General features: G+C 39.2%; 3 protein-coding genes across 5 annotated transcripts; 2 read left to right on the top strand and 1 right to left on the bottom strand.

The window, feature by feature from the left end:
- Window positions 1-7,763: 7,763 nt before the first annotated feature.
- On the top strand, window positions 7,764-10,905 carry LOC124415888 (probable dimethyladenosine transferase). Its single transcript, XM_046896588.1, has 5 exons — window positions 7,764-7,912; window positions 8,219-8,585; window positions 8,724-9,069; window positions 9,130-9,236; window positions 10,767-10,905. The coding sequence occupies exons 1-5, from the start codon at window positions 7,855-7,857 to the stop codon at window positions 10,807-10,809; spliced, it is 921 nt and encodes a 306-aa protein (XP_046752544.1). The 5' UTR covers window positions 7,764-7,854; the 3' UTR covers window positions 10,810-10,905.
- Window positions 10,906-11,434: 529 nt separating this feature from the next.
- On the bottom strand, window positions 11,435-16,108 carry LOC124416633 (E3 ubiquitin-protein ligase Topors-like). The gene is made up of 7 exons (XM_046897880.1): window positions 15,947-16,108; window positions 15,058-15,542; window positions 14,595-14,822; window positions 14,089-14,363; window positions 13,438-13,596; window positions 13,042-13,255; window positions 11,435-12,933 (listed from the first exon to the last, which is right to left on the bottom strand). The coding sequence occupies exons 2-7, from the start codon at window positions 15,492-15,494 to the stop codon at window positions 11,691-11,693; spliced, it is 2,556 nt and encodes an 851-aa protein (XP_046753836.1). The 5' UTR covers window positions 15,495-15,542; window positions 15,947-16,108; the 3' UTR covers window positions 11,435-11,690.
- Window positions 16,109-16,636: 528 nt separating this feature from the next.
- On the top strand, window positions 16,637-26,661 carry LOC124416632 (dnaJ homolog subfamily C member 13). 3 transcript variants are annotated; one of them, XM_046897877.1, is made up of 19 exons: window positions 16,637-16,786; window positions 16,970-17,048; window positions 17,444-17,711; window positions 18,439-19,284; window positions 19,584-19,952; window positions 20,208-20,618; window positions 20,709-21,277; window positions 21,366-22,281; window positions 22,358-22,714; window positions 22,823-23,014; window positions 23,113-23,625; window positions 23,723-24,301; window positions 24,382-24,811; window positions 24,884-25,166; window positions 25,237-25,450; window positions 25,594-25,779; window positions 25,938-26,078; window positions 26,178-26,418; window positions 26,508-26,661. In XM_046897877.1, exons 2-19 carry the CDS (start codon window positions 16,981-16,983, stop codon window positions 26,621-26,623), a joined length of 6,699 nt encoding a protein of 2,232 aa, XP_046753833.1. In that variant the 5' UTR covers window positions 16,637-16,786; window positions 16,970-16,980; the 3' UTR covers window positions 26,624-26,661. The 3 variants fall into 3 exon arrangements, with proteins under 3 accessions (XP_046753833.1, XP_046753832.1, XP_046753835.1); XM_046897876.1 differs by having other exon boundaries at window positions 19,509-19,952; XM_046897879.1 differs by lacking the exon at window positions 16,637-16,786 and adding an exon at window positions 17,271-17,341 and having other exon boundaries at window positions 17,031-17,048; window positions 19,509-19,952.
- The last annotated feature ends 576 nt before the right edge of the window (window positions 26,662-27,237 follow it).

Here is a 27,237-nt window from a genome sequence, read left to right as displayed (position 1 = left end):
ACAGCGGAAAAATGACGATGAAAATCTGCAGTTTTTCGGCTGTAACTTTTTTTCCGTTGCTCGCAGCGTATCGGGACTGCGATCAATCGATTCCTCTGGCGAAATTACGTCGGAATAGTGCCCTAAAGAAATAATTGCAGCACTTTCCAAAATCGCTGAAATTTCCGCCAAAAATCCAAAGGGGTTAGCCTTAGTTTTTCTGTGATTTTTGGAGTCGAAAATTTTCCGTCTCGGAATCAATTAGTATGACTTTTTCTAGAGTAATTGGACCACCAGGAACTCAAAAATCACATAAAAAAGAGCGTAGAACCAACAGCGGAGAAATGACGATGAAAATCTGCAGTTTTTCGGCTGTAACTTTTTTCGCGTTGCTCGCAGCGTATCGGGACTGCGATCAATCGATTCCTCTCGCAAAATTACGCCGGAATAGTGGCTTAAAGAATTAATTGCATCACCCTCCAAAATTGCTGAAATTTCCGCCAAAAACCCAAAGGGGTTAGCCTTAGTTTTTCTGTGATTTTTGGAGTCGAAAATTTTCCGTCTCGGAATCAATTAGTATGACTTTTTCTAGAGTAATTGGACCACCAGGAACTTAAAAATCACATAAGAAAGAGCGTAGAACCAACAGCGGAGAAATAACGATGAAAATCTGCAGTTTTTCGGCTGTTACTTTTTTCGCGTTGCTCGCAGCGTATCGGGACTGCGATCAATCGATTCCTCTCGCAAAATTACGCCGGAATAGTGGCTTTAAGAATTAATTGCATCACCCTCCAAAATTGCTGAAATTTCCGCCAAAAATCCAAAGGGGTTAGCCTTAGTTTTTTTTGTGATTTTTGGAGTCGAAAATTTTCCGTCTCGGAATCAATTAGTATGACCCTTTCTAGAGTAATTGGACCACCAGAAACTCAGAAATCACATGAAAAAGAGCGTAGGACCAACAGCGGAAAAATGACGATGAAAATCTGCAGTTTTTCGGCTGTAACTTTTTTCGCGTTGCTCGCAGCGTATCGGGACTGCGATCAATCGATTCCTCTGGCGAAATTACGTCGGAATAGTGCCCTAAAGAAATAATTGCAGCACTTTCTAATATCGCTGAAATTTCCGCCAAAAATCCAAAGGGGTTAGCCTTAGTTTTTTTGTGATTTTTGGAGTCGAAAATTTTCCGTCTCGAAATCAATTAGTATGACCCTTTCTAGAGTAATTGGACCACCAGAAACTCAGAAATCACATGAAAAAGAGCGTAGGACCAACAGCGGAAAAATGACGATGAAAATCTGCAGTTTTTCGGCCGTAACTTTTTTCGCGTTGCTCGCAGCGTATCGGGACTGCGATCAATCGATTCCTCTGGCAAAATTACGTCGGAATGGTGCCCTAAAGAAATAATTGCAGCACTTTCTAAAATCGCTGAAATTTCCGCCAAAAATCCAAAGGGGTTAGCCTTAGTTTTTCTGTGATTTTTGGAGTCGAAAATTTTCCGTCTCGGAATCAATTAGCATGACTTTTTCTAGAGTAATTGGACCACCAGGAACCTAAAAATCACATAAGAAAGAGCGTAGAACCAACAGCGGAGAAATAACGATGAAAATCTGCAGTTTTTCGGCTGTTACTTTTTTCGCGTTGCTCGCAGCGTATCGGGACTGCGATCAATCGATTCCTCTCGCAAAATTACGCCGGAATAGTGGCTTTAAGAATTAATTGCATCACCCTCCAAAATTGCTGAAATTTCCGCCAAAAATCCAAAGGGGTTAGCCTTAGTTTTTTTTGTGATTTTTGGAGTCGATAATTTTCCGTCTCGGAATCAATTAGTATGACCCTTTCTAGAGTAATTGGACCACCAGAAACTCAGAAATCACATGAAAAAGAGCGTAGGACCAACAGCGGAAAAATGACGATGAAAATCTGCAGTTTTTCGGCTGTAACTTTTTTCGCGTTGCTCGCAGCGTATCGGGACTGCGATCAATCGATTCCTCTCGCAAAATTACGCCGGAATAGTGGCTTAAAGAATTAATTGCATTACCCTCCAAAATTGCTGAAATTTCCGCCAAAAATCCAAAGGGGTTAGCCTTAGTTTTTTTTGTGATTTTTGGAGTCGAAAATTTTCCGTCTCGGAATCAATGAGTATGACCCTTTCTAGAGTAATTGGACCACCAGAAACTCAGAAATCACATGAAAAAGAGCGTAGGACCAACAGCGGAAAAATGACGATGAAAATCTGCAGTTTTTCGGCTGTAACTTTTTTCGCGTTGCTCGCAGCGTATCGGGACTGCGATCAATCGATTCCTCTGGCGAAACTACGTCGGAATAGTGCCCCAAAGAAATAATTGCAGCACTTTCTAAAATCGCTGAAATTTCCGCCAAAAATCCAAAGGGGTTAGCCTTAGTTTTTTCGTGATTTTTGGAGTCGAAAATTTTCCGTCTCGAAATCAATTAGTATGACCCTTTCTAGAGTAATTGGACCACCAGAAACTCAGAAATCACATGAAAAAGAGCGTAGGACCAACAGCGGAAAAATGACGATGAAAATCTGCAGTTTTTCGGCTGTAACTTTTTTCGCGTTGCTCGCAGCGTATCGGGACTGCGATCAATCGATTCCTCTGGCGAAATTACGTCGGAATAGTGCCCTAAAGAAATAATTGCAGCACTTTCTAAAATCGCTGAAATTTCCGCCAAAAATCCAAAGGGGTTAGCCTTAGTTTTTCTGTGATTTTTGGAGTCGAAAATTTTCCGTCTCGGAATCAATTAGTATGACTTTTTCTAGAGTAATTGGACCACCAGGAACTCAAAAATCACATAAAAAAGAGCGTAGAACCAACAGCGGAGAAATGACGATGAAAATCTGCAGTTTTTCGGCTGTAACTTTTTTCGCGTTGCTCGCAGCGTATCAGGACTGCGATCAATCGATTCCTCTCGCAAAATTACGCCGGAATAGTGGCTTAAAGAATTAATTGCATCACCCTCTAAAATTGCTGAAATTTCCGCCAAAAATCCAAAGGGGTTAGCCTTAGTTTTTCTGTGATTTTTGGAGTCGAAAATTTTCCGTCTCGGAATCAATTAGTATGACTTTTTCTAGAGTAATTGGACCACCAGGAACTCAAAAATCACATAAAAAAGAGCGTAGAACCAAAAGCGGAGAAATAACGATGAAAATCTGCAGTTTTTCGGCTGTAACTTTTTTCGCGTTGCTCGCAGCGTATCGGGACTGCGATCAATCGATTCCTCTCGCAAAATTACGCCGGAATAGTGGCTTAAAGAATTAATTGCATTACCCTCCAAAATTGCTGAAATTTCCGCCAAAAATCCAAAGGGGTTTGCCTTAGTTTTTTTTGTGATCTTTGGAGTCGAAAATTTTCCGTCTCGGAATCAATTAGTATGACCTTTTCTAGAGTAATTGGACCACCAGAAACTCAGAAATCACATGAAAAAGAGCGTAGGACCAACAGCGGAAAAATGACGATGAAAATCTGCAGTTTTTCGGCTGTAACTTTTTTCGCGTTGCTCGCAGCGTATCGGGACTGCGATCAATCGATTCCTCTGGCGAAATTACGTCGGAATAGTGCCCTAAAGAAATAATTGCAGCACTTTCTAAAATCGCTGAAATTTCCGCCAAAAATCCAAAGGGGTTAGCCTTAGTTTTTTCGTGATTTTTGGAGTCGAAAATTTTCCGTCTCGAAATCAATTAGTATGACCCTTTCTAGAGTAATTGGACCACCAGAAACTCAGAAATCACATGAAAAAGAGCGTAGGACCAACAGCGGAAAAATGACGATGAAAATCTGCAGTTTTTCGGCTGTAACTTTTTTCGCGTTGCTCGCAGCGTATCGGGACTGCGATCAATCGATTCCTCTGGCGAAATTACGTCGGAATAGTGCCCTAAAGAAATAATTGCAGCACTTTCTAAAATCGCTGAAATTTCCGCCAAAAATCCAAAGGGGTTAGCCTTAGTTTTTCTGTGATTTTCGGAGTCGAAAATTTTCCGTCTCGGAATCAATTAGTATGACTTTTTCTAGAGTAATTGGACCACCAGGAACTCAAAAATCACATAAAAAAGAGCGTAGAACCAACAGCGGAGAAATGACGATGAAAATCTGCAGTTTTTCGGCTGTAACTTTTTTCGCGTTGCTCGCAGCGTATCGGGACTGCGATCAATCGATTCCTCTCGCAAAATTACGCCGGAATAGTGGCTTAAAGAATTAATTGCATTACCCTCCAAAATTGCTGAAATTTCCGCCAAAAATCCAAAGGGGTTTGCCTTAGTTTTTTTTGTGATCTTTGGAGTCGAAAATTTTCCGTCTCGGAATCAATTAGTATGACCTTTTCTAGAGTAATTGGACCACCAGAAACTCAGAAATCACATGAAAAAGAGCGTAGGACCAACAGCGGAAAAATGACGATGAAAATCTGCAGTTTTTCGGCTGTAACTTTTTTCGCGTTGCTCGCAGCGTATCGGGACTGCGATCAATCGATTCCTCTGGCGAAATTACGTCGGAATAGTGCCCTAAAGAAATAATTGCAGCACTTTTTAAAATCGCTGAAATTTCCGCCAAAAATCCATAGGGGTTAGCCTTAGTTTTTCTGTGATTTTTGGATTCGAAAATTTTCCGTCTCGGAATCAATTAGTATGACTTTTTCCAGAGTAATTGGACCACCAGGAACTCAAAAATCACATGAAAAAGAGCGTAGGACCAACAGCGGAGAAATGACGATGAAAATCTGCAGTTTTTCGGCTGTAACTTCTTTCACGTTGCTCGCAGCGTATCGGGACTGCGATCAATCGATTCCTCTTCCAAAATTACGCCGGAATAGTGCCCTAAAGAATCAATCGCATCACTCTCCAAAATCGCTGAAACTTCCGCCAAAAATCCAAAGGGGTTAGCCTTAGTTTTTTTGTGATTTTTGGAGTCGAAAATTTTCCGTCTTGGAATCAATCAGTATGACCATTTCTAGAGTAATTGGACCACCAGGAACTCAGAAAGCTTATGAAAAAGGGCGTAAGACCAACAGGGGAGAAATGACGATGAAAATCTGCAGTTTTTCGGCTGTAACTTTTTTCGCGTTGCTCGCAGCGTATCGGCACTGCGATCAATCGATTCCCCTCGTAAAATTACGCCGGAATAGTGCCCTAAAGAATCAATCGCATCACTCTCCAAAATCGCTAAATTTTCCGCCAAAAATCCAAAGGGGTTAGCCTTAGTTTTTTCGTGATTTTTGGAGTCGAAAATTTTCCGTCTTGGAATCAATCAGTATGACCATTTCTAGAGTAATTGGACCACCAGGAACTCAGAAAGCACATGAAAAGGGCGTAGGACCAACAGGGGAGAAATGACGATGAAAATCTGCAGTTTTTCGGCTGTAACTTCTTTCGCGTTGCTCGCAGCGTATCGGGACTGCGATCAATCGATTCCCCTCGCAAAATTACGCCGGAATAGTGCCCTAAAGAATCAATCGCATCACTCTCCAAAATCGCTCAATTTTCCGCCAAAAATCCAAAGGGGTTAGCCTTAGTTTTTTCGTGATTTTTGGAGTCGAAAATTTTCCGTCTTGGAATCAATCAGTATGACCATTTCTAGAGTAATTGGACCACCAGGAACTCAGAAAGCACATGAAAAAGGGCGTAGGACCAACAGGGGAGAAATGACGATGAAAATCTGCAGTTTTTCGGCTGTAACTTCTTTCGCGTTGCTCGCAGCGTATCGGCACTGCGATCAATCGATTCCCCTCGCAAAATTACGCCGGAATAGTGCCCTAAAGAATCAATCGCATCACTCTCCAAAATCGCTAAATTTTCCGCCAAAAATTCAAAGGGGTTAGCCTTAGTTTTTTCGTGATTTTTGGAGTCGAAAATTTTCCGTCTCGGAATCAATTAGTATGACCCTTTCGAGAGTAATTGGACCACCAGGAACTCAGAAATCACATGAAAAAGAGCGTAGGACCAACAGCGGAGAAATGACGATGAAAATCTGCAGTTTTCCGACTGTAACTTCTTTCGCGTTGCACGCAGCGTTTCGGGACTGCGTTAAATCAATTTCTCTCGCAAAATGACGTCGGAATAGTGCCCCATCTTCTTTCTTCCAAGCGGAAAACTTTTCGTCTTAGAATCGGTTCAATAACTACTTCTCTAAATGACTCTTCCTTTCAATTCGACCCCAAGGATTCCAAAAAAGGTATTCGGAGCATCACAGGATTAACACCTGAGAAGATCCGAAGAATAAACGGAGAAATTTGTATAGATATCTTCAATTTATTTCAGGTCACGTCAAATAGTACACATACAATATCATACATCTTGTATCCTGCAGAGGTGCATTGCTTCTGTACGCAGACAGGAACTCAAGCTGCGCTTACATACTATAATAATTACCATCTCATACAATACTGTTCTTTATATTGTAGTGTACTGAATTCATATTGCAGTCTTTTATTTTTATCATATAGTCGTCAGATTTGTTATGACATGTTCGTTCATTGTATTGCATGTTTTTGTTCATGCCTTGAAATCCAATACCATTAGAAATATGATAATAATTATATCAATTAATATAATATTATATAAATGATTGGCATAATATACAGTTATGTGTATAATGGATTAGTATAACCTCCTTTTATTATACTATTCGAAAACTTGGTAAAGTAGGATTTATATATATACTGACACCTGAACACTTGTACTAGACGTAAGGCACGTTGAATAAACTGAAACTGAAACTTTGTAGCTATGAGTTTGTGATTTTTCTTATCCTCCTCTAGCAAATCCTAGTGCAAGTTTGATGTTGTTTTGATTTCGTGAGTTCTGATTCGTTGCTTGCAGAGCGTCAATATTGTGCGGAATCGATTACTCTCGCAAAATTACGTCAATACAGTGCATGAAAGAATTCAATCCAACATCATCCAAAATCGTCAAACATGCGCCAAAAATCCAAAGGGGTTAGCCATACTGTTATCTGAAGAAAAATCCTTTTTCTCCAAATCAGTTCGTACCAATCTTTTCAGACTAATTGGACCTTCAGGAATGCGAACAAGACATCTATAACACCAAAGGATCAACAGCTCATGAAATACGAAGTACTCAAATCTACCATAATCACTGTCTGATATGTATCTGATATAATTTTTCTAAATTAAAACCCAATCATCGCGTTCAAATTTTGAGAAAAGCTCAAAAAATAGGTTCAGCCTTGTACAAATCTCCAACGTGCTTCTAGTCAATAGAAAAGTGTTTCGGAATTTTCGGATATTTTCAAAACCTGAGCCATCAAATTTTTTTAATTCATTATTTCCAAAGTACTCAGCAAATTTAAAAAGAATTCTCAATGTGAACCCTATGACTTCGTAAAAAACTTCCAAAAAATAAATTGAGTACCTTCGCGATATATGCTACTGTCGCCTGGAGAAGATTTGATTTATTCAGGTAAATTTAGAAGATACACGTCCATGTATTTAGATTGACATTTATTTTTCCGCTGTATAATTGCGGCGTACATATTCCTGGTGCGAGATTTTCTTAACTTTTCAATATCACAATGACGACGGTATGTTACCAACGCCCTGAAGAACTTTTTTTATGAACGTAGTTAGTCACTCGGTTGATAATACGTGAAACTGCTAATATCCCCGAAGACCCAGACCCGCCAGGTAATAAAAAACAATCGCGTCGGTCGATCAATCGAATTTGAACAATAATCGATTATACTCGATTAATCGGCATAAGGTGATCGATTATTTTTGGTCATTCTGACGTTGTGTATAAAACCATACAATGTATTACTAACCTCTTATATTTAAACCACTCGTATTCAGTGTAGAGAAATACTGTTTATAGCTTATAACCTCCACGAGCTGTGTAAATTGTTGAAAATGCCGAAAATCCGCGTTGATAAGAAGTCTCGCGTCCACCAGGAAATTTCCAAACAAGGTTTGTATTTGACACAGCTATCGGTGTTCGTATGGGTCATGTGTATCTCGCCTTGTGGCGCTATCCACTCCTTATGTACGGTTATTTCTATCAAGGAATACACCAAATGTTTTGTATTTACTTACTGTACTAGTTATTTAAGAACGGTAGCACAGTTTCCCGAGCATACAACCATTCGTAATCGCCAAAATATAAGGAAACTGCACTTGATGCGCATAAAGTATAGGCAGTAGAAAACTTTTAATCATCAGAAACAAGAACCGCTTGAATTCGAGAAAGGATAGCAATGTTTTCCATTATTTTCAGGCATTGTATTTAACAAGGACTTTGGTCAGCACATTTTAAAAAATCCATTAGTCATACAAGGGATGTTGGAGAAATCGGCTCTGCGACCGACCGATGTGGTCCTAGAAATAGGTCCAGGTACCGGAAACATGACTGTCAAGATGTTAGAAAAAGTTAAAAAAGTTATCGCATGCGAAGTAGATCCCAGGATGGTCGCTGAATTACAGAAACGTGTCCAAGGTACACCATTTCAAGCCAAGCTTAGCATTATGGTCGGGGATGCCCTTAAGACGGATCTGCCATTCTTCGACATATGCGTTGCAAATGTGCCTTATCAAATATCCTCACCATTAGTCTTCAAATTGCTTTTGCACCGACCTTTCTTCAGGTAAACTAAAATCATACGCAAAGTACTCTGTTACTTAAAAATACATTAGCATGTGTATGTGAACTTTTAGCAGACAACTGCTGCCTGGGACAATTACCATGGTCAGTCTTTTGTCTTCTGATGTTTTTAATCTTTCAGATGCGCAGTTCTCATGTTTCAACGAGAATTTGCGCAAAGGCTAGTGGCAAAGCCGGGGGATAAATTGTACTGCAGACTGAGTATCAATACGCAGCTATTAGCAAGGGTCGATATGCTGATGAAAGTTGGTAAAAATAACTTTAGGCCCCCACCGAAAGTTGAATCTAGTGTAGTTAGAATTGAACCAAGGAATCCACCGCCTCCAATAAATTACAAAGAATGGGATGGTCTGACTAGAATAGCATTTGTTAGGAAAAATAAGACATTGGCTGCTGCATTCAAACAGACCGCAGTTACGACCCTCTTGGAAAAAAATTACAGGCTGCACTGCAGTTTGAAAAACACTGTAAGTTAACTCACTTTACCTGTAAATCTCCATGTGCCTGTCGATATAACATTTTTACAGAGCATACCGGATAATTTTGATTTGAAAAGCAAGATCAATGATATTTTGACTGAAGCAGGGGCCACAGAGAAACGACCAAGGTCGATGGACATCGATGATTTCATGAGGTAATTCGTATTTATTTATTTTTTTATTTCTATTCACAACATTTTTCTTGAATAATGCTTTTACCTATAAGTAACGTTGCACTACTTCATTTAAACATTACAGTGTGATGTCAGTAAACTCAAAATTAACTGTCATATTTCGGGTGAAATTATATATATAAGAAAACAATATCTTGTACTTTATTGCCATATTTACATGGACCTAAACCCAGTTGCATGTAAAACGTAATCCTCTTTTTAGACGTCCAATTCAGAAAAGTACTGGTTATCTAGATACCACCACTTTCTTAAAGAATATTTCAAAAGCATTGCACTGACCATTCAAGTGAACAGCGTTGAGTGGTAGATTACACCTTATGTGAGATTGATTGCAAGTTGAGTCTTGATGTGTGATGTTCACATATTTTCTCGATATTTGTTGGGACTGATGATAAATAGGGAAAACGTATAATAACCGAATTATATTTTCAATATTGAATCTTGATTTTGAAGTCGAAGAGTATAGCCGGATTTTTATGGGAAATCTGCCCCCGCGGCTTACTTGATTTGCACTCGGGAGATCGATTTGACATCAAATAAAAATAGTTCAGCAACATTTTTGGCTTATTATGTCTAACGGTTTTCGAGATTTTACACCCTTTTTTCGATTTTATTTTTTTTTCTCTAGTAAAATTCAAAATTAATGAATGATGATTTTTTTCCAATTTTTAGGAGTAAATGGGATAAAAAAACACTTTCATTATGAATCTCAGGTGGAAAGCCGATTTTTAAGAACAGAAATAGAGCTATAATATTTTTTTCTACCATGTTATTTAAAAGTGTCCACCACCAAAAGTTGTCAGAAAATGTCTTCTATACCCCTTTACACTCAGGAATTTTTTTTCGAAACCTTGCGCAAAGGGGACACCTCAGTGAAACTCTAAACTTTTTCGATTTGTTTGAAACTTGAACTCATAATAAAGCTCTATAAAACAAGTGGTTTTCACTAGGTTCCCATCAGTTACGTTCGACACGTATCCAGTTATTATTTAAAATAACATGAAAAAGTGATGTTTTTCGCACAGCTCCTTGCGTCACAATTCTCATTGGAAAAAAACACCATTAATTAATTTTGAATTTCACTATTGAAAAAAAAAAAAAAATCGAAAAAAAAAATTTTCCTTTAAATCTCGAAAACCGTTTGGGATAATGAGCTAAAAATTTACCTGAATAATTTTTATTTGATGTCAAATCGATCCCCCAAATGCAAATCAAAAAACCGCGGGGGCAGATTTCCCATACAAACCCGGCTATACTCTTTACAGTACTCCCGAATTTCCGGAACAGGCAAAACTTGTAATGAGATGCAACTTATTTCCATGCAAATATGGCGTTTTCAGTGCATTTTACTGTTCCTGCAAACACAATCCGAAGTGTACAGTACAAATTTCATAGAATCCGTTGGCATGTTATAAATAGGTAACAAAAGATGTTAACTCCTTAATCTTCAGGGACAATAAATATGTATGATCACAATTTTATTTGTTTCAGCCTTCTGCATGCATTCAACACAGAAGGAATTCATTTTTCCTAAACGAATCTGTGCAGATTAATGCAAGTAAGGCGGTTGTATTGTGTGTAATCTTAAAAAAAAATGTATGTACAATATGAAAGTAAATTTAAAAATAAAGTAATTTTTGAAGGCTTTTGATTTCATCCTTCAAGAAAATACGTTTCTGTTTATATAATTCCTTCTCGTCGCTGCGCGTGCATCAATTTAGAAAGAGGGGAGCTTATCACTTTTGTACCACTTACAAAAATAGAAGTGTTGAATGTTGCCATTACTTATACTCAATATTACTAACGTACGTTTACGAAATTACAACAGTGTAAACGCGTGGTTTAGTACTGAACCTTAAGGCCACGGGTCACTAACAGGCCGAAACTGACAATGAATTGGGGGGGGGGGGGGGGGGGGGGGGGGGAGCAGGAATAAAAGTGTGCTCAAACATATTTCAAACAGTTCTTTGAAATAGTGTAAGAAGTTTTGAGGTGCCTCGAATTACATCTTTTTATGATTCGTGGAATTTTTCCCTGTAATGCTGAGCAATTCAAAAAATGTTGCCATTCGCTAACGCGCTATCGTCGTATTTTTTATTAATTTTTTTTTCACCTGCACTTAATGCATAGAGAAGGGGGGCGGGGGGGGGAGAAGGAGCTTTTAATAAAAATAAAACATACGTGTAAAAAACGTTCAATTACTCTCGTGATTTCTGTATTCTATGATCACCCTTCAATCAATCATTTCCATAACGTATATCTACGAATTATGCAGATCCTATTTTTGCTAGCGCACGCTAGCATTGGGAATTATTATCAACAAGATATTTCATCTAGAGATGATTTATGAGAGTTAAATCTTGCCGCGCACAGACAGAGACCTGAGCGTTAATGGGCAAAGTTTTTAATACATTTTCATTCTGAGTTAGAGCTGGAGGACGATCTGATACGGCGCTTCTTTTTCTTGGACCTTGATTTCGATTCGCTCTTAGATCGTTTATGAGACTTTCTGGACTCCTTGTATTTTCTGTGGGATTTACGTCTCTCCTTAGAACTCGAACGTTTTTTACAACTGGCATATCTAGATGAAAGAAGTGTGTCACTTCTAACGGATGACGTTACGGATGCCGTTGAAACACTTGGCGTGCAATCATCATCGGCCTGGAATGAATCTGTGACAGTAGCAGCAACCGTCCTGCCGTCGGTTTTGCGACTTTCCTTTTCTTTTCGTCTATCCTTGTGTTTTGATTTTTTCTTAGCAACATATGGTTTACTTGACCGTGCGCTACAATAGCTACTCGAGCGACCATTCAACACATTCCTCTCAGAATCTGTCGTGCTATAGTCAACTTTCAAATTAGCTTCCGTTTGTTTTTTACTTGACATCCCATTGTCTTCAAAAGAATTATGGTCGTCGCTTTCACGTTTCTTTACTTCTCGCTCGGAATCTGAATCCTTGATCGAACGATATCTCTTCGATCCATATTTTTTATTTCGGCAAGATCTATGTTTGGAAATACTGGTGCTTCGTTGAGAGGCATCACTTTCTGCACAATCTTCGCTGCACCATTCTTCCTTTTTAACTAAGTCTTTACGAATTGTAATCATATTGGATATTGCCGATTTCAATAATTTGGATTTACCTTTTGTTTTCTGTCGTTTTTTGTGCCGGTCCGGACTAGAATCACTCCAACTTGAAGAACATTCTCTCTTGTCACTTTCCGGTGTTGTTGACATGGGTTTGAATATTCCTTGTACGCTCCGGCCTTCAGATTCGCTGCTACTTGAAATTACTGCTTTAATACGACGCCTTATTCGAACAAACATTTTAGTACCACGCTTGTACTTTTGATGATGCGCAGGAGTTGTGGCAATGATTGACTTCTTTGACTTGTTCTTTGATTTGCTACTGCTGTAGGGAGTACAATCCCGATTTGAATCTAGATCATCACTCTCCGACGTCGTTGTGTGAGAAAATCGTTTCATGGATGCCAGGGTATTTCGGATTGAGCTTCCCTTTCTATCCGTTGAAGTAGTAGCCTCGTTAACTTCGCTGAAGGTTGATACACTTGGAGAATCAAAAAGAGACCGATCTATAGAATCTTCAAAAATCGGATGTTGTTTTGTCACGACTTGACAGTTGTGTCTAGTATGCTCGCTAAAAAAGTATATGAATGATCAGCGAAGCATATATTGAGTATATATTGAGAAAACAGAAATTCCATAGAAAATGCTAAGCAATAGGTTTAAGAAATACTAGACTCACGTATAATCTAAATTGGGAGCATCAGGCACATTTACTGTATCAGCATCCGACGATAATAAATCGATGACTTCTGGTGTTCTTTCGTGTCTGGGCTTCACATATCCCACAACTTCACATTCATTATCTGATATTCCTGATGAGCTTGACGAAATTGTCAGTACAATATTAGATGTTTGTGTCGTTTCACGGAATGCTTCAGCTACTGTACTGGGACCTTGAGAGAGAAGTACTACAAGATTAAAGTAAAGTACTACATCAAATCACAAAATGTATGCAAGCATAGGCAAGGGAAAAATCCATCATCATTGAGTTTCCTAAGACTATGCGAGTCAAGGTATAGTATATATAAGATATAGGTATAGTATATAGATAGGTATGTACGTTTGGATTACATACCAGGCATCTCGACCGTATGCGGTCCTATTCCGGGCATCTCAATATTGATCCGACTCGCATCGATAGTTTCTTCAACAACTTGAACATCTGAATCATTAGATATGCTGCTGCTACTAGAACTGGGTGATGATACGACAGGGACATATTCGTTGGACAAACCTGCAGAACATGACATATGAGGATGTCCAAAATCAATTTCAGTGATTTCCACTACCATTCTCTGATGAGAATTGTACACAATTTGACCTCATCGGTTGTTCTGTCTGCCAAGTTAAAGTCTGACACGGAAGTCTGAATTTCCGTTATTATGGAAAATAATTTCACACTTTGATATCCATTCAAATTGCTAGGATTAAAAAATCTAGAGGGTAGTGAGAAACCCGAGAAGGACGTAAAAGACTATAATCTACTGACCAGAGGTGTTTCCCATAGTTACAGATATATAGCGAATTTTAAATTTCAACAAAAAGTTACATCGAGTTGTTAAGAATGCGACAGTAAAATCATTCAGTTGAAAATCTTTTTAGTTATGTGACCATAGAGTTTATAAATTTTGTTGAAAGAAGAAATAGAATTTGAATGGAATGAACCGGTGACATTTATTGGCGAACATTTTTGCAACATGGAACTTGAATTAAATATCATACTAACCACGATTTGAAACATAGGTAACATATTGATCGTAACCAATCACATCAAAACTGGTCTGCGCGTAGTTGAGTAGTTCATGGACAAAGTGCTCGGTGTGCATGGCAAAGTAGGGACGAACTGTGTCTCGAAAGTCGGAACTTCTCAAGTCGTACCGAGTGATAGATTCCATGATAACACGCATCACGTAACTTATTTGTGGAGCATTGTTGTTAAGTAATACTTGTAGTTCACGATTCAACCAAGGAATCAGTCGATTTAATTGGTTTGGGTTTCGCCTGTAAAATAGATCAATACCACACACGCCTTAGTATCCTAGTAAGAATTGAAATTTAGAAAAATTTCAAAATTAAGCACATTGGACTTTGTATCCTAAAACATTAAAATAATCCTCAGATTTAAAGTCATGGAAATAAATGACAGGACAAAGTGAGAATGAAAAATTGAAACTGAAGTAATTCATTTCAAATAATACAGGTAAAATTTAAATCATAATCAGTGTAGCTTACCGATAGTATTCAGCACTGCATTCCCTGAAGTTTCCAAATATGTCGGGTAGAGATGTCGCCCAATGTCCAAAACGATACACATTGCGCCGATAGTCGATAGGATTGGTACGTCGCAGTCTCCGTTCCGCTCTAGAAACTAGTGATGTGACAGCGGGTACTTGTTCATTCCTCATAACTTGTTCAGGATTCAAGATATTCCGGTATCGATGATTAGGTGTCATTGTTGTACTAAAACAGAAACAATTTCTAGTACTCAAATAAGTACACTTTTGAACAGCATCCAAACAGCTTTCTAGCAGAACCAAGTCTTATTTTGGCAGGGTATGATATCCGTATGAAACATTTTGTAGAAACATTAAGTTTTCCATGTACAGAGAGCTTGATTGTGATTTCAAAATTATTAGCTGACGATGCCAGTATCTAGGAACCAAGAATGAAGAAGCTCTAAGTTTAGCTGACTTACCGGTAGCTAAATCCACGTGCTTCCCTTGGTACATTCATACTGCTGACCAGATCAAAATGAACATCCACTGTTGCAGCCATCTGTGATGCAGACAGTGAGACAAACTGACGGGGAACATGATATTGATCGTAGTCTCCTTCGGATCTAACATTATGTATTATGGATTTGAACGTCTGTTTACACAGAGGGCATTCTGTTTTTATTTTCGACCACTCCAACAAGCAGCTGAAACAAAACTGATGCAAACAGCTGTCGGTGAAAGATTTGTTGATGAGCTTGCCCAAGCAAATGCTGCAATTAGGCGGGGGTGACGTGGTGCCGTCGCTTCGCTCGCTTGGTTCATTTTCGGGGCTACTTTGAGATATTTCTTCCGTCTTTAGCGGACCCTTTGGAATAGCAGCAGCGGCCGCACGTATGCTTTCTATTTGTTCATCCATTTCTCTTCAATTCTTTCCGTGGTCCATTGGTCCTTGCGTTACCTTTCCCTGTATTATGCACAAAATTAGAGATATTATGACTTGACTGTGGACTGTGGGTCGCGCAATATATTACTTTATTTGAAAAATATGCAGTACTGCGTGATGGAAATCCAAATATCTAGATATTGTTTTAGATTGCTCGCTCTTTATACTGTAATGTACAAAGGGTATTGTATACAGCACAGTTGATACTAGACGCGTAACTGCCAACTTATATTAATACAGGCAGAATCTTTTGGATTTCGAGGCAAACGATGTAAATAGTCAAAGCCATAATTAAATCCACAGAAATTTCAGCTTCCAATCAAGCTGCCCTTGAGTAGTAGCTTAGACTGAGGAAAATATCTACGAATAAGTGATTAAAACTGTGGAACAGCCGAAAGGAAACGCATCTTATGACATCCGCTCACCGTTAAAATGTTGCCTACCACCGATGGAAATGCGACAAGTTACGTTGACAACTAAAACTACAGCCAGTAGCAGAAATATGAAAGTGCTCAATGCATGCACGGACTTCCATCATCGGCTAATTTGATCATAGAGCACGCAGGTATACCAAGAGCGTTAACAGGGAGTGGAGAGTGAAGATTGCTAACCAACCAGCCCATTGAATAGACCAAAGACGTTGACTGAAGATTCTTCAGTCAACGGGATAGACTTCAATAGACGGAATAGATGACTGTAGCAGCGCCGTCCATAAGTCCGTGATTATATGATTCGTATAGAATTGAACTCGCATTTTGTTTCAGACCGGAACAAGTTAGCCGGTAAGTTTTAACTGTATACATAGATCAGTGGTATACATACATGTCGACAAACGTATTACGCACGGAGTCGTAGGAATTACGTCAATCGAATAGTAAAATGCAAAGAATGGATTTCTAAGAATTTCCACGATTTAGGGAATTCCTTAAATCTAGTGAATTCTTCATACTTCAGACCTCATGTTTGATTATGATTATCAAAAGATTTGAAGTTCGATGGAAACGTAGTATTGTGTTCGGCCATAATCTCCTTGGTCCTACCATCCTACTACGTCACACACATACAATACGTAAACTGTGCTTTACTGGGGGGTCACTCCATGGTCTCTCCGAATGCCCATTTCCATTAGCGTGACACCCCCTAGGCCCTAGCATCATGGCGGCACTTATAGGTTGGAAAAGTTATCGAAAATGACACTTACGTATTAAATTAGTAGTAAATACTGTTTGAATTATATTTGTTTCTACAGAGTCCCATTCGTAAATGTAAGTTGATTTCGATAATACTAAATGTCCATTCGTTAATGGGTCTATTGTCAGAGAACACGTTGTTATGCGAGACGTTTGACAGTTCCCGAAAGTCTATTATAATTATTCACAGTGTGTGCACGTATCCACACCCGTACATAGCTGTTACTGTTTTTAAATACGTTAACGAAATATTTACAGGAAATGAGACAATGATGCCGATAAAGGATAATCAAGATGTGGCTTGTTTTCTTGTCACTAAACACTCGTGGAAGGGAAAGTAAGCAGTTTCATATTTTTTGCTTCTTTTTTGTTTTCCGGTCAAGCCACTTTCATCAAATGTTTTTCTTATCTCTTGCAATGGCTCGTACTATGTATGCTTCTGCCTTACCGTATTTATTTTTTACTATGGATGATTTCTGCATTCGTAATACTTGCACATACATTTTTACTCTGAAGATAAACACTCGTGTTTACTTACACAAATGAATATGCTTATCAGTAAATGTATCCGTAACTGAATATCTGACTGTGGTCAATTACAAAGGACTCTCAGAATGACATCATGTGAAGGTGAATAAACACATCTTCAGGGCTTTTTAACCACTTCAGAAGAGCAGTCACTATCAATAAAAACAAAATATGTCATATATAAAGTGGCTTTCAATTTTTTAGGTACAAACGTGTTTTCTCTATCGGATCCATGGGTATCACAACTTATAATCCTGGCAATCTCGAGGTTACTAATAAGTGGGCATATTCAGATTTTATCAGCTTACAGCCGACAAATAAAAGTCAGTCTGGCCTATATGAGTTTAGTATCACGATGCGCAAGGAACGAAAAGTAGATACAATGAGATTCAGCTCTGAGTACAGGGTACAACTTTTGACTGAGGCTTTGAAATTCAGAAATCAATTTGCAGAAAAACCAAAGGAGATTTTGGTGGGTTTGCCATTACGATTATGGAGTTAACATTACTTTCTACCGAAGATGCAGTTTTACGCTTTAAAATACAATGCGCCGGTCATGGTAGAAGTATACAGGGTTTCTCATCATAAATCACGCACTGCAATATCTGAAGAGAAGACACAATATCTATGCAGAAGACTATGGATTTTTTATTTCCTGTAGGGGTAATTTGCAAAGCGTGAACATTGAGCACTCATACCGAGTATGTTTGAATTTGTCTTAATGTAGGGTCATTTTTTGTACTGGTAAAAAATAGGTTGCCATTCAAGAAAGTCTAGTTTGTGTCAGTATCTTGGAAGCAGTGATACTTACAACTGAACTGATATCACTAGTTTGTGTCTCCCTGGAAACCACAAAATTATTGCCTCAAACATTTTCCAATAGCAGCTCTAGTTTCAAAGATACTCTAATTTGTGATTTACAATAGAACACCCTGTATACGATATTATCAACCACATGGTCATTTAATACTATGCAGGCTACAAAGATTAAAGCTGACCATATTTACTAAAATAGAATTTTAGGTACTAACAAACGACGCGCAACATTATAGTCAATACTTTAGTTGTTATTTTTTATAAATTAAAATTTGATGTAAAAAATGCCGTTGTTTCGCCATTAACCATTTTACCTTACGTAAATCCTCCAATATTTCGATATGTCAACAATCATGGGTTCAAGATTATACACTTTTTCTCAGAGATACCAAGCCTATAAGCATCATTGGTCGGATACGAGATTGCCCGTTGTCCTTGAGGTGACACCATTCAGTCTTGACCAGTTGGATCCTGCCACAAACATGTTGTTGGCTAGCTATTGTTACAAGGACTTTGAAGGCCTTGCCACAATGAAAGATTACCCAGGTGGCTTTGTGATAGTATGTGGGGGCTTTGGACGTCTGCACCTATTTGCCTCGCATCAAATTGAAGAGATAAAGAAGAAAATGCTGGATTCGGCACTAAATAACTTGGGAATCAATATAAAAGTACTGAAAGAACAAATAATCCTCGATGATTTCCTCACCCAAAGACTGGGAAAGTTCAGTGGCGATGAGCACATAACCAGCGTGTCAGAGTTCACTGTTCACAAGCTCTCATCCAGGCACTCGGATCCTCAACGAAGAACATTATGCCTTTCAGATACTTGCCTTGTTGAAAGAGACCCTCAGACATACAGCATTTGCACCCTCAGACCGTTGTCTGATATTTTTACTCTGGTTCGAGATAACTCGAACCCGCAATTATTCACGATACAGTACCTGAATGGTCAAATGCGGAGTTACACAACCACTGACAGGGATTCTTTACTCGCTTCTTTACTAGACGGTGTTAGGGCATCTGGGAACAGAGATGTTCATGTTAAAATGTATCCTATATCTCGAGGCAAGAGACTCGGTCCATTGAACTTGCCTGTCGATGAAGAAGTCGAGACTTCTCATATAAAATTTCTGCAACAGCCGCCTGGTAATAAATCATTCTCTGAGATGTTGGAAAGGTTCAATGCAAACGCTCCGTACAACGGGCTACACTATTCCACCTCCCAAGATGTAAGTAATCTTTAATAATTGTCGCTTGGTTTTCTATTTTCAATGCGGAAACGTGGTCGTTCACCTCAAATTTCCTGCAATAATGTCAATGATTGATAAATGACAAATTGTTGTGATACGTGCCGAGCATGCTTTGTAATATTGTCGTTCACTCGATTGGTTCGATAACTTGCTCTTTGAGGAGATACCTTGTTTAGAACCAACCTGTGATATTTCTTGTTCAGGATAATAAACCGCTTGATTGGACTGTAACTACGTTACAACTTCAAGTCCACAGGGTTACAAATGACTATTTACAGGGCCTATTTACCGAGAACAAAGACAAGGTAATTCTTGGCGCCCTGAATGCTCTAGTGAGCAAGGAACTGGAAACGAATAGCGAAGTCGAGGCACAGTTTCACGCCCTAAGAAGGTTAGTTGCAAGCAAAGTTGGTTTCACAGCATTCACCACTTTACCAGGCTTTAGAGAAGCCATCGGGAATAAAGTCGTCAAAGCATTGAAGCGACAAGATTGTGGAGTGACGCAAGCCGCAATGGATTGTATTTGTGCTCTCATGCAGCCCATGCATGAAGACTGTGACTTGAGACAGGAACAATTGAACAAAAGCAGTCTACTGAGTAGTACCAAGTTTCTTGAAAGTCTCCTAGACATGTGGATCAGTCACGTTGTGAGTATGCGACAAAAACATTATCACATACATGTTTCCTCTTGGCATTCTGAATATTTTGAGCCACTTGTCAAACTGAGGTATTTTCGCATTTCAAAATCAACCGTAACTAGTTTCACAGTCTTAATTTAGCAATTCCAATGTAGGGTCGTGATAAATTTTGTCTCTTCAAAATTAGATAAATTGAGTGTATGAAAACCACTGGGCATAAATTCCTCATTTTGTGTGATTTTCCATTATTTATAAACATTTTAGAATCATGGCACAGGAGCTCTTGTGGTTTCTGCCATGTTGGACTTCCTAACATTCGCGCTCTGTGTACCATACAGCGAAACAACAGATGGCAAACACTTCGATAATTTATTGGAAATGGTCGCTGCTAGGGGTAGATCATTGTTTCGACTGTTTCAACACCCTTCGTTAGCAGTTGTCAAAGGAGCAGGGCTCGTGATGCGGGCTATAATTGAGGAAGGAGCACCAGAAATTGCAGCAAAAATGCAAGAACTTGCACTAGCCGAAGGCGCTTTGCCGAGACATTTGTTGAATAGCTTGTTCACTCTGGGCAGTGACGGTAGACTTTTGACACATAGACAATTGTGTCGACATTTAGTGGGTTTGTGGGTCACTGGACACCCTACTGCGATGGGATTACTAAAGAGAATAATGGTATATGCTTGACAATAGTTACCTGCTCAAACACTTTACAGTGAATCTGATTAAATTTTTGAGTGACTTATTTTGAAATTGTAATTACAGCCAGTTGGTTTGTTGAATTACCTGGATTCTGAGGAGAAAGTACCAGATTCTTTTCTGGAAGAAGAACGATTGAATAATCGTGATAATTTAAAAATTGCGATCGATCATGCCTCGAAAAACAGAAAAAGTCCACAATGGATAGCGATTGAGCGTCAAATGCGGGTACTTGAGAGGCATGTGGAAAATGCCCTACAACACTGGGGTGCTAGAGTGGGTATCGAACGGCGTGAAAAAATTAAAGAAAGACCGATTGTACTGAGAAAGCGTAGAGAAAGGATTAAGTCCGAAGCAAATTGGAAGCTATTTTATTACAAATTTAATCAAGATCATGCGCTGCCAAATTTAATCTGGAACCACAAAACACGAGAGGAGTTGAGAACTGCTTTGGAAAACGAAATAAGAGCTTTCACCTCTGACAAGGATTTGTCTGGTGGCACTTTGATAGCCTGGAATCACAGAGAATTCGAAGTACAGTATCATTCTCTTTCCGACGAAGTTAAAATTGGGGATTATTACCTCCGACTGCTATTGGAGAAGGAAGACAGTCCTGATAGCCCTATAAGGAAGTCGTAAGTTGATATGATATTCATTCTTCAAAATGTTTCTCGTTTTGGTACATGGAAAGAAATATCAGATTAACCTCCTATTGCATTTTAGGTATGAGTTTTTCAACGACTTGTATCATAGGTTTTTGCTAACTACAAAAATTGAAATGAAGTGCCTTTGCCTGCAAGCAATGACTATCGTGTACGGTCGATATTTTGAAGACATTGGCCCTTTTTCCGACACTAAGTACATAGTTGGTATGCTTGAACGGTGTTCAGATAGGATGGAACGTGACCGGTTAGTTATGTTTATAAATAAGCTGATACTACATCGGAGAAACGTTAAAGATATTATGGATCAAAATGGTGTTAGAACTATGGTCGATCTCTTGACATTGGCTCACTTGCATACGTCGCGTGCTGTTGTTCCGACTCAGACAAATGTCATAGAGGCAGGGCCAGATCAAGAAAGAGTCATGGAGAAAGAATGGTATTACAACGACGGAGACCAGCGGAAAGGTCCAATTTGCATAACTGAATTGAAGAAATTATATGCAGCGAGTAAAATTAACAACAAAACTAAGGTCTGGGCACAAGGGTTAGATGGATGGCGGATGATCATGCAAGTTCCTCAGTTGAAATGGACTTTAGTAGCCAAAGGCAGTCCAGTAATAAATGAAAGTGAATTGGCAACGCTAGTTTTGAACATTCTCATCAAAATGTGCGAATACTTCCCAAGTCGAGATGCTGATGATGCTGTGATTCGGCCACTGCCTCGTGTTAAGAGGCTACTTTCCGATCCTCAGTGCATGCCACATGTAGTTCAATTACTCTTGACTTTTGATCCAGTTTTAGTAGAGAGAGTATCGACTCTGCTATGCGAAGTCATGAAGGATAATCCAGACGTGTCAAAAATCTATCTAACGGGAATCTTTTTCTTCATATTGATGTATACTGGGTCCAATGTTCTACCGGTTGCAAGATTTTTGCAGTTGACGCACACCAAACAGGCGTTTAGGGGTGACGAAGTAAGTGGATCTTAAATTATGTTACCATTTTCCGGGCATCTGAACATTGGTTTATTTTTTATATATTCCCACTCAGAACACAGCATCTGACATAATGCAGAGGAGTATATTGGGTCAGCTTTTGCCAGATGCTATGGTTAGCTACCTTGAGAATCACGGGGCAGAAAAGTTTGCACAGATATTTTTGGGTGACTTTGACACCCCAGAAGCCATCTGGAATGCTGAAATGCGCAGAATGTTAATAGAAAAAGTGGCCGCGCATATAGCAGACTTCTCACCTAGGCTACGAAGCCACACACTGGCCCGCTACCAATACATCCCTATACCTGCGATAAGATATCCTCAGCTTGAGAATGAACTGTTCTGCCAAATATTTTATCTCAGGCATCTCTGTGATACAAACAAATTTCCCCAGTGGCCAATTCCGGACCCTGTAAGCATATTTTGTTTTATATAGGTACAAAATTTTTTTAAACTCAAAGTACTTGATAAATACAGTTTATCTTTATCGTTATTTATAATTAGTATTATTTATTATCAGGTAAAGTTGCTGAAAGATGTGTTGGATGCATGGAAAAAAGAGGTGGAAAAGAAGCCGCCTGTTATGACAGTCGACGATGCCTACAAAGTTTTGGGATTAGCTGGTGGGAAACAGCACAACGAAGCTACCGTGCGAAAGTCTTATTACAAACTAGCACAAATGTATCATCCAGATAAGAATCCTGATGGCAGGGTAAGGAGTCAATAACTTGTGCTTTGAGAGAGCGTGGACTATTACAGGTCTGTTGAAAATTTACCAACATACTTATCGTTACGTTTAATATCTTTCAGGATAAATTTGAAGCTGTTAATCAAGCCTACGAATTCCTGTGTAGCCGCAGCTGTTGGACAGCGGATGGTCCAAACCCGGACAACATTGTTCTCATCCTTAGAACGCAGAGTATTCTGTTCCATCGGTACGCCGATGAGCTTCAGCCGTATAAATACGCGGGTTATCCACAACTGATTAAAACAATAAAGTTTGAGACCAATGATGATCAATTGTTTTCAAAGTCAGCACCTCTCCTGGCTGCAGCAAGCGAACTTGCCTATCATACGGTTCACTGTTCTGCTTTAAATGCCGAAGAATTGAGGAGAGAAGGTGGCTTGGAAGTTATGTTAGAAGCATATTCAAGATGCGTTTCAGTTTTAAATAACTCGAGTAAACCCAATGACGTAGCTGTTCAAGTTTGTACACATATCACAAGATGCTTTGCTGTTGCCGGGTTGTTTAGAGGGTGTAGAGAAAAGATGGTCGAGTTGCCTCAATTGGTCAAGGATCTCTGCAGGCTGTTATATTTCAAGGTACGGCTGTCGTGTTTACAAGAACAATCAGCCTGGAATTGCAAGGAGAGCTCTTTTTCTTTCGAATATAATGTGCTTACCGAATAAATTGTTTCAGCATTTAACGAAACTTTGCTCTGTGGCAACGGAGTGTGTATCATCGTTAGCAACCGATAGCGTACTCCAGATGCAGTTGTTGCAGTCGGGAGCACTGTGGCATCTGCTCCTCTTCATGTTCAACTACGATTACACGTTGGAGGAAGGTGGCGTGAAAAGGAGTCAGGATGAAAATCGGCAAGAGGTTGCAAACAACTTGGCTAAGCTTGCAGTGAGGGCTTGTGCTAGGTTGGGTGGCTATATGACTGGCGATAATGAAACACCAGTTAATCCCGTTACTGTGGCTGCGCTGGAAAGCACCCTCACTCCGTATCTGGCCCGCCAGCTTGGCAATGAAAAACCTGAAGAAATACTGAAAATTCTCAATTCAAATTGCTCAAATCCGTATTTGATATGGGACAACGGTACCAGGGCAGAACTAAACGAGTACTTAGAATCGAAGCGGCAAGAAAAACTGAGTGGCAATGGAGACTTTGAACACGATTTCACTGAGTTTAAATATACGGCGCATAGCAATGAACTTATAATTGGGGAAATCTTTGTTAAAATTTATAATGAACAGCCAACGTTCCCAATTGAGGTAAGCGGCTTAATCAGGAATGGCTAATGCCTCTGTAACATAATTGATGGTTTGGAAAACTTTATTTTGAAAATTTTCAGAATCCAAAGGGTTTCACAATAGACCTCCTAGACTTTCTCTCCAAGTCTGCTACTTATTTAGCTTCTGTCGGAAGTGTTGCATTGTCAAAGAAGGATCAGGAAAAATTGAGACATATCGTAATATCCCTTGACGCTCTCAAAAATGTGATAAAAAATAATCCCGGTGTAGAAATGCAGTGCATTGGTCACTTCAAGCTACTTTTTGGCCTGTTGAGTTGCAACAGTTTCAAGCCAATTCAAAAGGGAGCTCTGGAAGTTATTAATAATGTTACTAAAAACCAAGAGTGCGTCAACGATATTGCCGCCAATGAGGTGGTGGTGCATTTACTTTTGTGCCTGCACAGTTTGACCGAGTGCCAGCTTCTGACCTTGGAAACATTGTATGCCTTGATGAGTACTACGAAAATAGTAAAAGATGCTTTGACGAAAGGTACTGATGTTAGTTCTGGTGTTGCTTACATGTACTTCAAGATAACTTACAGGCCTTGTGGTGTTGTTTCAGGCGCTGTTGTGTACATTCTTGATTTATTTTGCAACTCCAACAATACGCAAATTCGGGAAGCTGCTGCCGATTTACTGGCTAAAATGTCCTCCGACAAGTTAGCTGGGCCAAAAGTAAAGCTCGATTTGTCGAAATTCTTGCCACGGTTATTTAGCGAGGCAATCCGGGATGCCCCTAAACAATGTGTACATATGTTTGAATCTAGACATGAAAATCCAGAGTTAATTTGGGATGACGACTCAAAGAACAGGGTTTCCAGGATCGTTTCTGAGATGAAAGAAGAGTAATTATAGCTTGTTGTTCGGTATCTCTATATATTTCAAGATAAAATACGATCAACCTTGTTATTTCAGTCACTATGCAGCCCAGAGAGTGAATCCCAATACAAATCTGAAGTTGCCTGAAATGCAGACTAACATAGATATCGGAACTAATGAACCTGTGGTAGCTGGAGTATACCTCAGACTGTTTATAGCCAGTCCTACGTGGGCCCTCAGAAAACCTAAAGAGTTCTTGAGCGAGCTGATGGATACGACATTGATTCTAATGTCTAAGGAAAAAACTGACGTGAGTGGTACTCCATAATTTGGTGTGAAAGTTACATATGCTTTGATGCAAATTTTTCTTTCTATCCTGATGCGCAGTGATTTTTTGGAATCTTGGTTCTCCAAAATGCTCTGTTATCTTACCAATGTTTTTTTTTTTGGCAGACCGATTTGCTAGAGCTAGCAGCGCAAGCTTTGGTATGCTTGCTGCAAGCTCAGCCAGCATTGGCTGATCAGGTACCATCTCTAGGCCACATACCAAAGTTATGTCGACAAATGTCTGTTCCCAATAGTCAACCGGCTGTCTACAAAGCTGCCATATTAATATTACACCAATTAGCCGCTAGTGAGGTAGGAAATAGAAGTTTTTAATCACTTTTTCAATCTATAACAGTATAGTTTTCAAAGAGAGCCCTTACTATCTCCCTTCACAGGATCAGAAGCTGTTACAATGATTTTTTTATTCTATTTTTGCCACACCGAGAATGTAATAGAAATTTCATTTTCAGATATGTATAACATCAATATGCCAGACAGAGTGTATAAGTCCTCTAAAGTATGCGATGCAATCGAGGAAAGACATGATAGCCATAGCTTGCGAGGCATTAAACAGATTATTTTCAACGAACGAGGACAGACTTGTGAAGCAGGTGCGATATTGCTATTCCCAGTCGCGGTATCATAATTTTGCCAATCGTTTTCTAGTTTTGTCTATCTGTAGGCAATAAATTTTTGCTTTATACTTGCAGGCCTTGGAAGCACAGATGGTCCCCTACCTTCTGACACTTCTGGAGGGTAGATTAGACACCATTGATAATCCTGGCACAACAAAGGCTCAAATAGTGAAAGCTTTGAAAGCAATGACACGGAGTCTGTTGCTGGGTGAAAAAGTCACCGCAATATTAGACAAATCCTCTGTTTGGGCAGAGTACAAAGACCAGATGCACGATCTGTTCATATCCAACACACCCACCGCGGGATATTTGACTGGTAACTGAAATCACAATTACGTTGGTGTCACGATATTGTGTTATTCTTATTGTACGACTCTTCTTATCTTTGCTTAAATTTTATTCAAGCTGGTGTACCGGTATCTGCGGGTTATCTAACTGCAGGACCAAGTGCCACACTTCCCACAGGACCGCCACCAGTCGACAAAGAAGATAATGTGATTAATAGGAATGATAACATTTGATGAAATTCTGATGGCTGAATATTTGACACAGTGATAAATAACAGTAGCTGGTATATTGTTGGAAAATTCGAAGGTATCGTTATTAATGCTTATCGGCCACATTTCGGTACGACTTAATTCGTAAAATATCATCGTTAGAAAATCAAGAAATCTTACATCTATGATAAGTGATAATTTTGATATACACATACATATTGACTGTAATGATTGGCGCATATTTAGGGTTGATTTGTTGCTTGACTAATTACTCCTTTCTATTCTTTGATTATTCTATTTGAAACGCGTTCTTTAATATCCCAGTTTAGATCTTACATGCTTAGATACGTGTACATAAATAGATATACATTACTCGGGATCACCATATATTAATCAGGAAACACCTGATTACCTGTAGAAAAAAGAAGTTACATGTCGCCGTACTTACCAATATAATTTCGGTATCCACAAGTGTAAGCCATTCAGATAGTCAGACCTTTTATACATGGTATGACAGGTAAATTGCCTTTGTAGTTGGCGAGTGAAGAGTTCCTACATGTATTTCATTTGTACTTCCTCCATCGCGTCAGTCGCACTAGTGCAAAATAAAGTCCGTATACCCCTTTTGTTTTGGCGAA

Source organism: Diprion similis, chromosome 2 (assembly GCF_021155765.1).
Source record: "Diprion similis isolate iyDipSimi1 chromosome 2, iyDipSimi1.1, whole genome shotgun sequence".
Classification (NCBI taxonomy): Eukaryota; Metazoa; Arthropoda; class Insecta; order Hymenoptera; family Diprionidae; genus Diprion; species Diprion similis.
Note: the sequence above shows the minus strand (reverse complement) of the source record. Positions and strands in the feature narration are given on the sequence as shown.

Bases quoted from the DNA above. Each gene is read 5' to 3' on its own strand.
- LOC124416632 (XM_046897876.1), top strand. From the start codon at position 16,981: ATGATGCCGATAAAGGATAATCAAGATGTGGCTTGTTTTCTTGTCACT. The intron at 24,812-24,883 runs GTACTGATGTTA...GTGTTGTTTCAG, and splicing joins AAAAGATGCTTTGACGAAAG to GCGCTGTTGTGTACATTCTT. The intron at 26,079-26,177 runs GTGCGATATTGC...TTATACTTGCAG, and splicing joins AGGACAGACTTGTGAAGCAG to GCCTTGGAAGCACAGATGGT.
- LOC124416633 (XM_046897880.1), bottom strand. From the start codon at position 15,494: ATGGATGAACAAATAGAAAGCATACGTGCGGCCGCTGCTGCTATTCCA. The intron at 14,364-14,594 runs GTAAGCTACACT...TCTATTTTACAG, and splicing joins TGCAGTGCTGAATACTATCG to GCGAAACCCAAACCAATTAA. The intron at 13,256-13,437 runs GTATGTAATCCA...TTCTCTCTCAAG, and splicing joins GCATACGGTCGAGATGCCTG to GTCCCAGTACAGTAGCTGAA.
- LOC124415888 (XM_046896588.1), top strand. From the start codon at position 7,855: ATGCCGAAAATCCGCGTTGATAAGAAGTCTCGCGTCCACCAGGAAATT. The intron at 8,586-8,723 runs GTAAACTAAAAT...TTAATCTTTCAG, and splicing joins TTGCACCGACCTTTCTTCAG to ATGCGCAGTTCTCATGTTTC. The intron at 9,237-10,766 runs GTAATTCGTATT...TATTTGTTTCAG, and splicing joins GACATCGATGATTTCATGAG to CCTTCTGCATGCATTCAACA.